Raw genomic sequence first — 14,376 nt, 5'->3', positions numbered from 1 at the left:
AATGTGGTGTTTTACCTGTTTGACTCTCCTGCTCTCTTCTCAGCTGCGTGACTCCGCTCTAAACTGACTCTTTCTCTCAGCATCTTTCTACCTCTTCCTTCTTTGAACAAAAAAAAAAAACAACACCTAATGCAAAGGGTTGTTGCTTCTCTCATTAGACTACTAGAATGTTGTAATGCAGTTATAATCTGTAGTATCACATTATCCTTCATATATACTCATGGGAATTTGTACTTTCAAAATTGAATAATGAAAGGCAAACCATTTTTGTTTAGTTGTTTATTTATTTGTACCACTTTCACGACTCTGAACAGACATGAAACTTGTATGAAAGAGGAAGTTTACAGCAGATGCACAAACAAGAAGTAAAAAACTTTCTGGCCATCTTGAGTAACAACCAACTAGAAATAACTTTTCTTCGTGCAGATATTTATGACTCATGCGTTTGATCAGTGAACATTTGTTGGTCCAATAGTTAATTTGATCCTTTTTCCACTGATGAATGCATTAAATACCTACAGAATATCTGTTTGCTGTCATTTTATTTTGAGCCTCTTAGAAAGAACTTCTGTATTTGTATCTCGTGCAACATCTGTAGGTACTATTCTCAGCAAAGTCACTGGCTATTATTTGATGAATTTCCTGATATGGCATTACTGTATTTTTAGTCTCTGATAACTTCCTGTTCTACCACTGTGCTACTAAACTATAACTATCAATAGCTTTAGCTACGTACATGTACATATTAAACACTGAACCTGCTGAAGAGAGAATCATGAGGGTTGAGAATATACTTATACTTAATTTAATCCTACAATGTTTCCTGTGCAAAAAACTCTCTGCTCACTCTTAGCTATGAGCATCATGTTGATTCCTGTTACACATTTCTAAAAAGGGAAGTTATGCAACTACTTGTTAGACAGAAACAAGAAGTACAGTTCTGCAGAGAACTGTTAAAGCTGATTTCTTTAATTCTTCTCTTTTCACAATAATAGTTTTGTGAATTTATGCAAATTTAAGTTTCCTTACCAAAGTGATACATACAGAATGACTCTCTGAAATAAAAATGAAGAATAAATACTAAGTACAGCTCTTCTGTTACAGGGTTAATGTTTATTTCTGTGCAAAGCTGATCACCAGCCAAAAGATCAGAGCTGTGCTTAGGCAAACATAGGGGCACTGGAAATCCAGCAGAGCACTTGAGGTACAGACAAACCACCACTGAGAGGCACAGAAATGTGCACATACACGAACTGCGTTTGTACAGAGCTGTAATCCAAAGCACTTTACAATTTTTGTTACAAATGACCAGGAGCTGTCAGGGTTCAGTGTCCAACCCTGCATTTAATAGACGACCTGGTCGCTCCACCTCCCGAGCCACAGATACACGTACTGTTGCTTTAAATAAAGGTTTAAAACAAAAGTGCAGCCCAGTCACAACAAGAAAATGTACATTTCTGCAAACTACAAATACGAGACATTTGCACGTGTCATACATGTCATGTCAAACTTTGTAAAGTGACGTAATGTATGAGCTGACGTCATTGAGGGGTTGAGGTGACGACGAATGGCAACTCACCTAGGTTATACCCATGACCAAGTGGTGCTTGTGCCTAAACCTAACCACATGTTAACCACAACTTTGTTTAAACTTATTGGCTACATAGTGAATGTGCAAATGTCACATTTCAAGTGGTCTGCAGAAACATTCAGTGCCAACATTTTTTTTGGTGACTGGGTTGAAAAGAGCTGCAGTGCCCCCTCTGTGGACACTAGCACCATAATGGCAACTTATTCATCAACCTAGAATAAACTAATACAAATTTATAGACAACATTTGAACAAAGACATTCTGTACAATATGAGCCCTGAGCCCTATGTCTTGATACTAATGACATGTTAGATTTTGGTTTATTCAAGCGCAATTTTAGCTGCATATATTTCTTAAATAATAACATAAATAACATATTGTTTGAAAGCTTAACAACTATATAAAGCTGTTAATCCTAGCTGATAGTGCAAATAAATCATATGTTTGACACCAAAGATTTTCTCTACAAAAACAGCTTTTTACTTTTTTCCTTGCCTTATTTTTTGGTATTTATACGGTTCAGAATTGCTTATTTGAGGATCAGTCATGTGAAGCTGCAGTTGTGTGGATTAAATGTGTTCTGTACATGAAATAGATGTCACCTCATGTTGTGATTACCTAATTTAATGGTAGTTTAATGAATGTAAAAGCACAGACTCTGGCATGTAGAGGTGTTGACATGTCTTCAGGCATCACATTAGAAAATATTATATTTGAAACCTACCCCGGAAATCAGTCTCTAACATCTCACTTGCTTTTTTTTCCAGACCCCTGTTAACAAACCTCAACCTAACATCTCTTTGCTTCTTTTCATTTATGAATCTTTAAGTATTGAGAACACAGTTATCCACCTTCATCTTTTCTCCCTACCTCTTTTATTTTATTTTTAATGTACATACATGTGGTCCTTTCTGTAAAAGGAAACCCACATTAGCATCACATCTAAACATTAATATCTGCACTATATCAACTCCCAGCTTGCACTTATGCCTGTGTTAAATGTGATACTCATCTCACTGTATTTATGTTATGCCACTCCTGTCTATATAAAATAATCTGTCATGTTTGTCTCATTTCTTCAATAAAAATATCATACTGAGACTCCACCAGGCTACACAGTCCTCACATCTCACCCATTATTTCATTTACATTGGAGTACACTGCCACATCCTCACCTCCCTCCTCCACTGCAGACACACACTGTTCTGTCTCCTTTTCTTCCTCAATCGTCACTTCCTTTTCCTCATTGCCCTCCAACATTTCCCCTTCCTCTCCACCACTGTCTTGACTCTCCTCTGTAACTTTGTTCTTAATTTCAGCGTACTCTGTCTCTGTGGTCCCTTGTGTATCCTCTGCCCCCCTGGAACTCGTTCTATTTAACAAGGAGAAGTCAATGGCGGAGTATTCCACCTCTCTTGGTTCCACATTACTGTCAGGAGCTGATGCTCCTCCTTCAGCTGCCTCTTGGTCATGGGCCCCACCATTTTCCCCTGCGTGACCAGCATTGATCTGTCAGGTATAAATAAGAAATGATATATTATCTGCCAGCTGATAAAATTAACACAACTGAATGTGCACTGTGCATGAAATCTTTTCAGCTATCATTTAACACAAAACAACAGTAATTCAAAACTCTGCAGGGTTTCTTCACTTACTATGAATCACCTATACTTTACATTCACGACCAAAAGTTTCCAAGTCGCTGTATTATCTTTATTTGTAAATGTATTTTTTCCTGATCTTCAAGGCTGAAACTGGCTCCTACTCAATTATCCTATCCTAGCTGACATTTGACAAGAGGCAGGTTTACACCCTGGACAGGTTACCAGACTATCACAGGAATGTGTATAGCTAAGCAAGTATAAGAAGACCTGATTTCCAAAAGGCAAAAAGTTAAAGATGTCACATTTCTTCCAACATGTTAAGCAGTATTACTTTTTTCATTGTAATCTTTTACACGTTCAACATAAAAAAAAAGAAAAGGAAAAGGGCCTGACGAAAAAGTTAGAGCACCCTGCATGGTCAGTACTTATTATCGCCCCCTTTGGCAAGTATCACAGCTTCTAGGCTTTTTTTTTGTAGCCAGCTAAGAGTCTTTCAAGTCTTGTTTGGGGGATTTCGACCCTGTCTTCACTGCAGAAGGCTTCTAGCTCTGTGAGATTCTTGGGCCTTCTTGCATGCACTGCTCCTTTGAGGTCTATCTGCAGATTTTCAATGATGTTTAGGTTGGGGGACTGTGAGAGCTGTGGCCAAACCTTCAGCTTGTGCCTCTTGCCATTTCTTCAGTACATTACCAACTGAGGTGACAGCCACCTGAAATGCTTTGCTATTTTTGTTCTGCTTTTTAGGCATCAATTATTTTAGTTTTCAGAATGCTAGGCAGGTGTTTAGATGAACCCAGGGCTGCTGATTGTTGGGACAAGGTTTTATGAGTCAGAATATTCAAAATTTCTTTCATTTATTTCAAATTTGCATTACCTGGCCTTTCCTAACAATGATTGTGAACAAGCCATATTCCTAACATGCTAATTAAGGTCTTAGACCCTGTTAGAAGTTGTCTGAGAGCTCAAATGTCCTGGGGAGCCCAAACTTTGACATGGTACTAATGTCCTTTTTCCACTCTTAAACTGTACAAAACAAAAATAATACAGTAATCTTGCTTAAAATGTTGAAAAGCATATTTCATCTTTAACCTTTTGCCTTTTGGAAATCAGTAAAGGAGAAATAACAGCAGAAATCAGTTTATCTTGAACTATTCAGGGTACCTTAACTTCTTTTTGCCAATGTATGCTTTTATTTTATATAGTTGAGATTGCTGTTGGGTGATAATGCCATGCAGTCCTCTTCAATCGGTCTATACTTACAACTGCATAATAGTGCAATAGTAAGAAAACTCTGACAGTCTGAAGCTACAGTTGGTTTTATGAAAATAACTTTGTGTCCTATTTGCTGAAACTGTCACTATATTCTGAAAGAAGTACACGGACAGATAATCTGTAGAAAAAAAAAAATCAAATCATGTCCCTTTACCTCTTCCTCCTGCCTCTCATGGTATACGCTAAAATCAGACTGTGGGGCAGCAGCATCAACCAATCAGAGCAGAAGCTTTAAAATGAGAAGTTGGTTCCGGCTGGTGAGCGGTGCTTTTTACTCTAGTCAAGTGTATCCAACATGGTGGCCAGGGTCACAAATGTTCTCATTTTACAGCTAAACAGTACAGTAAAATATGTTTCTGAAAACATTTGAGGTGAGAAATGAGGCAATGCAGTGACAGAATTGTGATTAATATTTGATCAGTGCTGAATAGTTTGATTGCAGTTCATGAGCAGTGATGGACATGACTGACAGCTGCATTAGAGACTCCTCGGCTCTGATTGGTTGTTTTCGATCACATGTGATAAGGCCATTAGAAATGCAACAAGGCAATAGAACAGGCAGAGGAATATGATTGTTTTCACAGATTATCGGTCTCATTTAGTGCTGTGTAAATATAGTAAGTTGCAGCAAATATGAAAAGTGTTTTTTAAATAAAAGTTACCAACTGTGGCTTTAGGTTTCTGCAAGTTGATATTCATACTGAAATTTTTCATACTATGATTTTCATACATAGTGAAATAAAAGAAAAGCAATGGCACTGCATATCTCGTCACAAGATTAATATTTCAGCAAGTACAAAAAAACATTTAACTATTATATGCAATAATAACCAGCTGTGTTAATATAAATACCAGAGGAACTGCTTGAATAGTCATCATCTCCAGAGTCTCAGCTGAGTTCTTCTGTTTATTTCTGGGGAGAACATTTAATAACATGGGAACAAATTTTAATGAGTAACAACTGATGAGCAGGGACTATTGAATCAAAGTCACATTAAAAAACGTTTCAAAAGGACCACACTTGTGATTGATTGATTAACTTAACATTATTATAACCTTTGTTTAATCAGGTCATCATGGCTGCTAACCATTGTCTTCTGATTTTTTTTTAAATTGTTTTCTTTCTATTTACCAGGTAACAATTATTTTATTATTAATTGCTTAATTATAAGACAGGTCATTTTAGCGGCACAATCGCCAATTAGTATTGCTTCACAGCAAAAATGTTTGGTTCAAACACCAGCAAACTGTTAGCAAACACAGTCATGGAGGCGTGTGGATTTGTCGAATTGAAAACTCTGAATTATCCATGTGTAAATGTGTGTCCGTGGCTGGACCTGTTGGGAACCACTGGTGTAGAAGATGGATGGATGACTTAAAGAGACAATGCTACATTAAAATGCATTTACAATTTCAGATTGAGTCATAAAATCAGCATTGCATTACCACACAATGGAACATTTGTATAACAATTTAAAAAAACAGACTTAATGTTCACTGTGATAGACAATCAGATTCAAGCACGTTTCAAGTCTTTACATTTAGATTCATACTTTTACATTTATCTATATCTGTATATCAGTGGAACACATTAAATAATGCTAGTGGTATGTCTTGGTAAATGGTTGGCATTAATCAAAGGTCTTTATGATTTACTGTACAATGTATAAAACACTGGTGTGGTCCTTTATACTGATCATTATACACAGAGAATGCTTTTAAAATCTTTTCTAAAAAAGATGAACAGTAAAGTGAAAATAAATGAAAGTTTACCTGTCACATTTTCTGGCCAAACAGCAGATGGTTGCTGAGAGAAGTATCCCAATCAAAAATGCAATGATGACTTGAGGCATTTTAAAAGCCATTAAAAAAATCTTGAGTAGATCTGAAATGGAGATGAACAAATTGTCCAAAGATGAATAGTCGTGATCACTGCTGACTGTTGTTGAACACATTTTTAAAAAAAATAGGTAATGAAAATGTCAGTGGTCTAGAGTGGAGGATGTACACACTGTATTAGTTGTCAACACTTACCCTCCTGGTTTAACACAACTGTTTTGATTATGAGGTTCCTAGCGTCATTGTTGCTGACACACTTGACAGTGGTGTCGTTGTCATGTTTAACAAATACGGTAATGCCGATGTTCACCGTGTGATTTGACACATTGGTAGTCAGAGAGTATTCAGTGAGAGTCTCCAACAGCGGCCATTCAATGGTGGGTAAAGGAAACCCCTCACTGATACACACATGGGTCAGGACCTCCAACCGAACCACACATGCAGAGCTACTTAAGATTGTTGGAAGAACTGCAAACACAAAAGAAGAATCCCATTAATAGATGATGAGAAGATGATAGAAATATCTTTAAAAAGGAGACTAGTAAAGCCTGCTTACATATCACATTCACTTCAGAATCTGTAGTCAGACTGGTCTGGTGTTGGGCTGTACAGATGTACAGTCCAGAATATTCTGCTGTCACATTAATGATGACAAGGGCGGCTGTTCCAGTGTTGTTCTGTGGGGCAATTGTAGTTTCTTTTTGCAGGGTTTTGTTGGAGCCGTGTTTAGTGCAGGTAAGAGCCGATGGATGAGAACTTTTAATACTGCAGGTCAGATTTAGAGCATCACCCTCTTCAACAGTTGTATTTCCAGTACTCGCAGGGGTCGTTACAGCTTGAAGACAAATTGTACATGAATTATTGGAATCTGTCTGACAGACAGTTCCTTATTATTCTACATATAAGGGCCCAGTCTGAGGCCGAATGCCACCTGGAGGCCTTAAAAATGCATCAGTAAGCATTCAAACCCTTTTTATAAAAGGATTATGTACCTTAGAGCCCAATGTAAGAACAAAATCTCTATATCGGTAACTGAAATTAACTGCCATTTGACTTGAGAAGGCCCTCTGGTAATCAAGATATCTGACAATGAAAAACACAACAATAGTAATATTTACAAAATGTCCTTACATAAAGTTACGTCAGCTTTTGTCATCAGTGTGTTGTTCAGATGTGTTGCTGTACAGATGTACGGTCCAGAATGTTCTGCTGACATATTATTGATAATAAGAGAGGCCGGTGTTGTGTCTTTGCATTTCATTTTTATTTATTTCATGCAAGCTTCTATTGGAAGCTATTTAGTCCATATAATAAAAGGCACAGGTTAACTATCAACACTGCAGGTTAGATTCAGAGCATCAACATCTGAGACTAGAATTACTGCCTTTTGGTTGTATGCCTTTGTGAAAGTAGCTGTTACAGTTTACATTCATTTCTATCCACACTTGTGTAGCAATGCTTCAAATATGGATGTTGCTGTCAAGAAGCTACATATTCTGAAACATACATGCTTTACACACATTCAGTATGTGACCAAATGTCTCCTCTTCTGTTCCTGAGTTATGACAGTGAATAATGGCCAAGAAAAAAAAGCTTTTTGCAAAACATTATGATGTCACAGTGAAGTTGACCTTTGACCTTTTTTCAAGGTCATCTTGGGATATTGTGTTCACAAGAATGAGACAGACGAGGTCACAATGACCTTGAACTTCTACCACCAAAATCTAATCAGTTCATCCTTGTGACCAAGTGAATGAATAATATTCACCTCATAAGAAGTGAATATACTGATGTTGTTTCCTTGGTATTTTGTGTTGTAGTATTCTCTATCATGAGACTGTGTCAGGAAAGGTTGTGACTCCCCCTGCTGGATGTTCTTGTTGTGCTGGCTGCAGTCACCAATAATTATCCCCACCTGTGTCTGTGTCACATGTCTGTGTGACAATATTAAAAAGTCAAATTGGTGTGCTGTCAAAGTCTTTACTTTTTATTATCATTTTATAAATCAAGGATACAGGACCTAGTCTTCAAGGTCTCACTGTGAGTTGAGCTGTTTTGTTCTTATTTTCTCAATAAAGTGAGAGAAATTTCACAATGAATGCAATTTGTGAAAGTCCTAAACCAGTCTGGGCTTCAGACCTTCATCCAGACACAAGATATTTAAGAGGGAGCTTAAAACAACCAATTTTAAAAAAGCTGTTCACGATGTATTCAGTTAAAAATCTCAGGACGAGCTAAACATTTTTTCCAAGATAGGACCCAAGAGTTTCACCTCAAGTTATGAAACTTTATATATTCACAGTCCAGTTTTATGGTAACTACAATGAGCTGGGAGAGCTTTTCTAACATTCTGCAAAGTCAAAAAATGTGAGAGTATGAAGAACAGTATGTGCTACTCACTGGTCATGTCAGGAGTTGTCATTTTCTCTGTAGCGGTGTTGCCTTTCAAGCTGACATTCAGAGTCACCGTCTCCTCTGTTGAGATGCTGTTTGCAAAGCTGACCTTACAGGTGACAGTGGTGCCGTTGTGTTTAGCTGAAGGGTTAAAGGTCAAAGTTGAGCTGTGTCTCTGAGTGACAGCAGTCAGATCCTCAGTCTTGAAAGCAGTGATGTTTCCTGTGATGTGAGAGTCCATCTCTCCTGCTCCTCCCCACATCCAGGTGATTTCAGGGTCAGATCCAGAGCAGAGACCAGGAGCAGTGCAGGTCAGTGTGGTCTGCTGTCCCTCTGTCAGAGGAGGAATCATCACTGTGGGCCTCTGGGTCAGACCTAATGGGAGAGCAGTCCATGAGTGGAATCAGGTGAGCAGCCAGAAGGAAATCATTCATTTAAATTTGGGCGTGATAATTAGATACTTTGTTATTCATTTTAATGGAGCATAAATCAGGAGATATTATCAGGAACTGCTGCAGTTCCTACTGCCTGCCCATAGAGGTCGGCAAATGTTAAACATTATTTTATGCTCCATTGAGACTCTAAATACACCAAAGATGTTGCTGCAGTTGTTAGGTACCACAATTAACATCTTTATTGTATATATTTGTTTCAGCTCTTTGTACCTTTAACAGAGACAGTTGCTGTGTGAAGAAAATCAGAGCCACCCGGCTTCCCATTTACTCTGAGTTGATATGATCCAGAGTCGGACTCAGTGAGGTCATTGACGATGATGCTGCAGTTCCCCCGAGTCACATTAGGCTCCAACAGTGATACTTGTACTTTGAACCCAGACTGAACTTTTTTGTTGTTCTTGTTAGTGTGGAATATAATGTCTGAATCACCACATCTTTGTTTTGATGGCTCACATTTGTACCAAACTAAATGTTGGGGTATAAAGCCATTTCCAGTGGTGAAAAGACACGGTATCACAACACAGAGTCCGGTCTCTGCTGTTATTTCTCCTTTACTAAGAGTGATACAGTAGGATCCTTGTTTGCAATTTGTTTTTCCTCCTGGAGAGGAACCTGTTAATATGGAGGAAAAAAAGTTTTTTTTAAAAAAGAGATTACTGATAAAGAAGTGAAAGGTGTCCGCATTTTTCTTTATCATTAATTTATACTTGCTGATATGTGAGGCTGATATTAAACATTGTCCCATCTAATCATGTTATCAAATTTCAGTGATTATAAACACAAAACCTATATTTAGAAAAACAATATCTAATTTTTGTTTACTTCTTTCCCTATATTTAGCAAGTGAATTCTTAATTTACATTTAAGGTATTCCCAGTAATGAATAGATGTTGTGATAGTTTTAACAAGCTCCAGTCTCACTAATAATGCAAAGTACTTGTATGTGGAGCTTGAAAGGGCAGCGTTTTAAAGGCCATTTAAATGTTAAATCACTAACGTTTTAAGATCTTATCAACAACTTTAAAAGAGAAATACTGGTATCACTACAAGACTCAGTAAAGTTTAACAAGATTATAATAAAGACGCATACCTGTGTCAGCATTGCTGCGTCTCACAGAGAAGAGCAAAGTCGCCCAAATGAGAACAAACATCCTGATTTGATGATTAAGTCACTCAGTCTCTCCCTCCACAGGAAAAACTCTTTCTTTCAAAGGCATGAACACCTTATGGAAAAAGTGCAACAAACATACAGGAAGTCTGGTTGATCAAACTGGACCAGAAACACAACTCCACAGCTGACAGCACAGATGTTAATACATGATGCTGCATGTTCATCTATTCTGCACTGAGGATAATAAATTTGACTACAATATTCCCCAGGGCCTCATTTTACACCTCTCAGCAACAGCTCTGAACAAGTTCCCCAGGGCCTCATTTTACACCTCTCAGCAACAGCTCTGAACAAGAGATATCTGTGGTCTCTGCATTGTCCAGCTTTATTGTAGCGTAACTATTTAGTTCAATAGATTTTATATAGAAACATTTAAAAATATAGTATATGTGCTGTTTTACCCGTTTGAGTTGCTCTCCTGCTTTCAGAAGCACAAACATTTTAAACATTAAAATATTTCAACTGATGAAACTGGACCAGAAACAACTCTGAAGTTGATGGCACAGATTTAAATACAGTATGTTGCATGTTCTTTTTAGTAGTCATGCTGATAAATGTGGCCAACATGTTTTTCAGGGTTGTGAGTTCCTTGAAATTTCCCAGCACTTTTTGACACATTACAGGAAGCTGCAAAATAAATAATCTTAAGTAACCTTTTATCTAAAACCCCCTTGAACCCAGACTTTCCCAATAAAATGCACACCTTGGTTTACAAGTAAAGCAAGCAATTCTTAAAAGCATTTTATGACATTAGTTAGTGAAGAAAAATATATTTTAGAGATGAAAAGTTGTGGTTACCTGTTTTGTGTGTTGCTGTTCTGCCCTCTTCTCTCCACAGCGAGCTCTGCTCTGAACTGACTCTTCCTCTTCCCTTTATACTTCTCTCTGCACAACAAGGACGTTTCTCTACACACACACACACACACACACACACACACACACACACACACACACACACACACACACCTTGAGCAAAAATCTCTAAAATATCAAGGTGATATATTAAATATGCACATATGATGATGTGCAACTTAAACAATGAATGAAATGGAACAAGTCCTTTATTTAATAATCTTTGTGAATGTTAGAAACTTTCAGAGAGGGGAAATACCGTATTTGTGGCCTTAAAAAATATTTTCATCATAACAAACCCACAGTCCTATCTACTAACTATCTGTTTACATTGAAATGCATAATACATTATGTGCATGATGTAAATATGTTTATCACTGGCTTATATCTGCAGTGTCAGCTAAGTTATGAGTAAGTAATTATGACTTAAATATCTGTAGATAAAAGTATTTGTCTAAATCTTAGTTCAACTGCATGCAGCCTCTTTGAAAGAACCTCTGTGTTAACAGTGTGTTGTTGTTTTTTAATTGTGCAACATCTTTAAGTTGAGTTCTCAGAAAAGTCCCTGAAGTGATCACTCATTAAATCATCCCCTTATAAGGCATGACTATATTCTCTCTAACAACTTCCTCTTGACACTTAAAGGTGCTAGATTATAACTATTTTCAGCTACGGACAGGCGACAACTTTGTCCTTATCAGTTGTCTGCAGATTTGACACTCACTACTGAACCTGTGAAATTTGCAGTGTTTACCTGAAATGAAAAAGGCTTTGTTGTAATTGACAACTCTGTGATTTCATCCCAGACATAAACAGGTGTTTTCCATTGAAAAAATACATTTAAAAACAAAGAAAAGAAAAAGGAGAAGAGACACCATGTTGCAAATACTGGTCACTCCAGTACTCAGTAGTCAAGCTCGTTCCTGTAACACTTTAAAAAGGGAAGTAATGTGTGACTTCTTAAAGGACGTTAACATAGAGACAAATCAGGCCAAACGTTTCATCTGTTTGAAATTACAGGTTTAAAAAAAGCCAAATATTGAAAATAATAACAATAATAAAAGACAGCTTACTGATTTGTATTTACAAATTCTTCATATTTTAAATAAAATGCATACATTTAAACAAGTTTACAGTGAGAATGTCCTGTTTTGTTTTTTTGTTTGTTTTTTTCAAGTAAGTCTTGAAACAACTCTTAGATGTCTATAAGTACATCCAAATTTTTTCAATTAATACTGTCTATAGTGGCCCTAAACAGGACCCATCCTAATGCAGTTCCACTGTCTACAGTCCTAATTTCTGGGGGAAAAATGCATCTCAAAGTTCAGCTGAAGATGTGCAGCTTTAGTTGAAAACACAATGACAGAACTTTGTACCACAAAAACAGTAACTTTAGAAGACATCCACATTATTTGTCTCACTAAAGCCCCATTGCAAGTTTGGTTAATCTCTGTAATGCAGATTGAACTGTAGGTTCAGATCTCTGAAATCAGACTTGCTTAAGGAAGGGATCTAACTTTGTCAATACATGTATGTCCATGTGAGTACTGCACAGAGATAAGCTAACAGTCTTACTTTTGGGTTATCGTCTATAGACACTGACTGAAAATGAAACAAGACAAAGACTACAGCCACACTCGCAGCTACAGTATGAAACTGAAGCTGTTAGGTTCAGTGACAGCTGAGCTGTTTTGATCTAAATGCTAAAACCACACGCTAACATATTCACCATGTTAATTTAGCACATTAGCATGCTAACATTTGCTAATCAGCATTAAACACAAGTTAAGTTTATCCTAAGGGGGAAATAAAGGTCTGTTCATTGGGATATATCCTTTGGAGACAGTGCAACAATGGAGAACTTGCACAAAGAACAAAGATTCAGACTGAAGTCTGGATCAAAGCACATTAGGGCTGTACAAATGTGCAAAAGTGCTTAGAGTGCAAACACTGCAGTCCATGTAGGAGTTTCCTTAGTGCAAAAAACTGCGGCACTAATGACAGTTCAAAATGGAATGAAACTTATGCACTGTGAGCTTTATGCACTTTTGAACATTGTTCCGTCATCTGCATAGCCCTAATATTTAAATAAAACCATTTAAAAATTTAGACATTAGTCTGAATCTTTTTGTTCTCTGTGTGTGACTCCTCCATTGCTGCTACTGCACCAGACAAGAAGACTGACAAAGGTCAGTTTTTTTAAAGCACAGCTCAACCCTTGTGAACCACTCGTACATCCTCTGGAGACCATGAGTGTACAAAATTTAATGGGAAACCACTGAATAATTGCTGAGATATTTCAGTTTAAACCAAAGTGGTCCAACAAACTGACCGACACACAAAAACAACTTTGCCATCCCTGAAGGAATTCTGAAAAAGAGTAACCTCTTCAAAGTGAGGGTTAGAGAAATGTGGGCTGACACTTAAGGCATGTGTTTATCTTAGTTAAATCAAAGGCACCAAACAAATTTCACTTTGGCTCTCAGAGCAGAGAGGATGGAGATGGTTGCCCCTTTACAAACTGCTGCCATAATGGTGGCGTTAACTTTTTCATGGATGTAGGGAAACTTCTCTGATAAGTTTATAAAAACTAAAACACAACTGACCCTTTGCAAAGTCCCTCCCCCAGACACAGACTGGCTAATCATAACATAGCATCTGGCCAGCTCAGACCAGGGTCTGACAACAACACAGCTGTGCTCCATTGACTCTAATGCAGTCATTTCAGATTTCCTTCATTTTCAGGCTGGTTTTGTGGATTTGGAGCTAAATGTTGTGCCTGGGGCACGTTGTGTATTAATGATACTCGTTACCTGGAGAGGTTGGAAAAAGATAAACGTTTCTTCCCTGTTCCAAAACCAAAATCAGACCCTGAAAAGTGTAGGGTTAGCTAGCTAGCTACTGAAGATATAGCCTACTGAATGTACACATGCTGCTTTTGCTTTTTAATGATTATAACAGTGAGAAAAGACTGACCCTGCTGTACAGGACAAGCACATAAGAAACACAGCCAAACACTGTTCATCTGCACACACTACGATGCCACACAGCTGGTTCAATATCAGCAAAGTTTCCCTTTATATTCATTGTCTTCTGTGGCGATCAGCAGTGATGTGGTGGTTCACTTTTACACTGTGATCTGTAGCCTATAGTTCGGCTTTAGCTTCTAACTATCTTTGTCTTTTTAACAAGTTGTTG

General features: G+C 37.5%; 1 protein-coding gene across 4 annotated transcripts in view; it reads right to left on the bottom strand.

The window, feature by feature from the left end:
* Nucleotides 1-291: 291 nt before the first annotated feature.
* Nucleotides 292-14,376, bottom strand: part of LOC126391807 (sialic acid-binding Ig-like lectin 5) — a 52,937-nt gene continuing 38,852 nt past the window's right edge. For all 4 annotated transcript variants that reach the window (XM_050046755.1, XM_050046754.1, XM_050046753.1 and 1 more), the window contains 6 exons: nt 8,707-9,075; nt 6,863-7,141; nt 6,502-6,774; nt 6,241-6,352; nt 5,320-5,380; nt 292-3,100 (listed from right to left, as the gene is read on the bottom strand). In XM_050046755.1, coding sequence (XP_049902712.1) covers nt 2,714-3,100; nt 5,320-5,380; nt 6,241-6,352; nt 6,502-6,774; nt 6,863-7,141; nt 8,707-9,075 — 1,481 coding nt within the window. In that variant the 3' untranslated portion in view covers nt 292-2,713. The remainder of the gene's footprint in view (nt 3,101-5,319; nt 5,381-6,240; nt 6,353-6,501; nt 6,775-6,862; nt 7,142-8,706; nt 9,076-14,376) is intronic.

This window comes from Epinephelus moara, chromosome 6 (assembly GCF_006386435.1).
Source record: "Epinephelus moara isolate mb chromosome 6, YSFRI_EMoa_1.0, whole genome shotgun sequence".
NCBI lineage: Eukaryota > Metazoa > Chordata > Actinopteri > Perciformes > Serranidae > Epinephelus > Epinephelus moara.
This window is presented reverse-complemented; position numbering and strand designations above follow the sequence as displayed.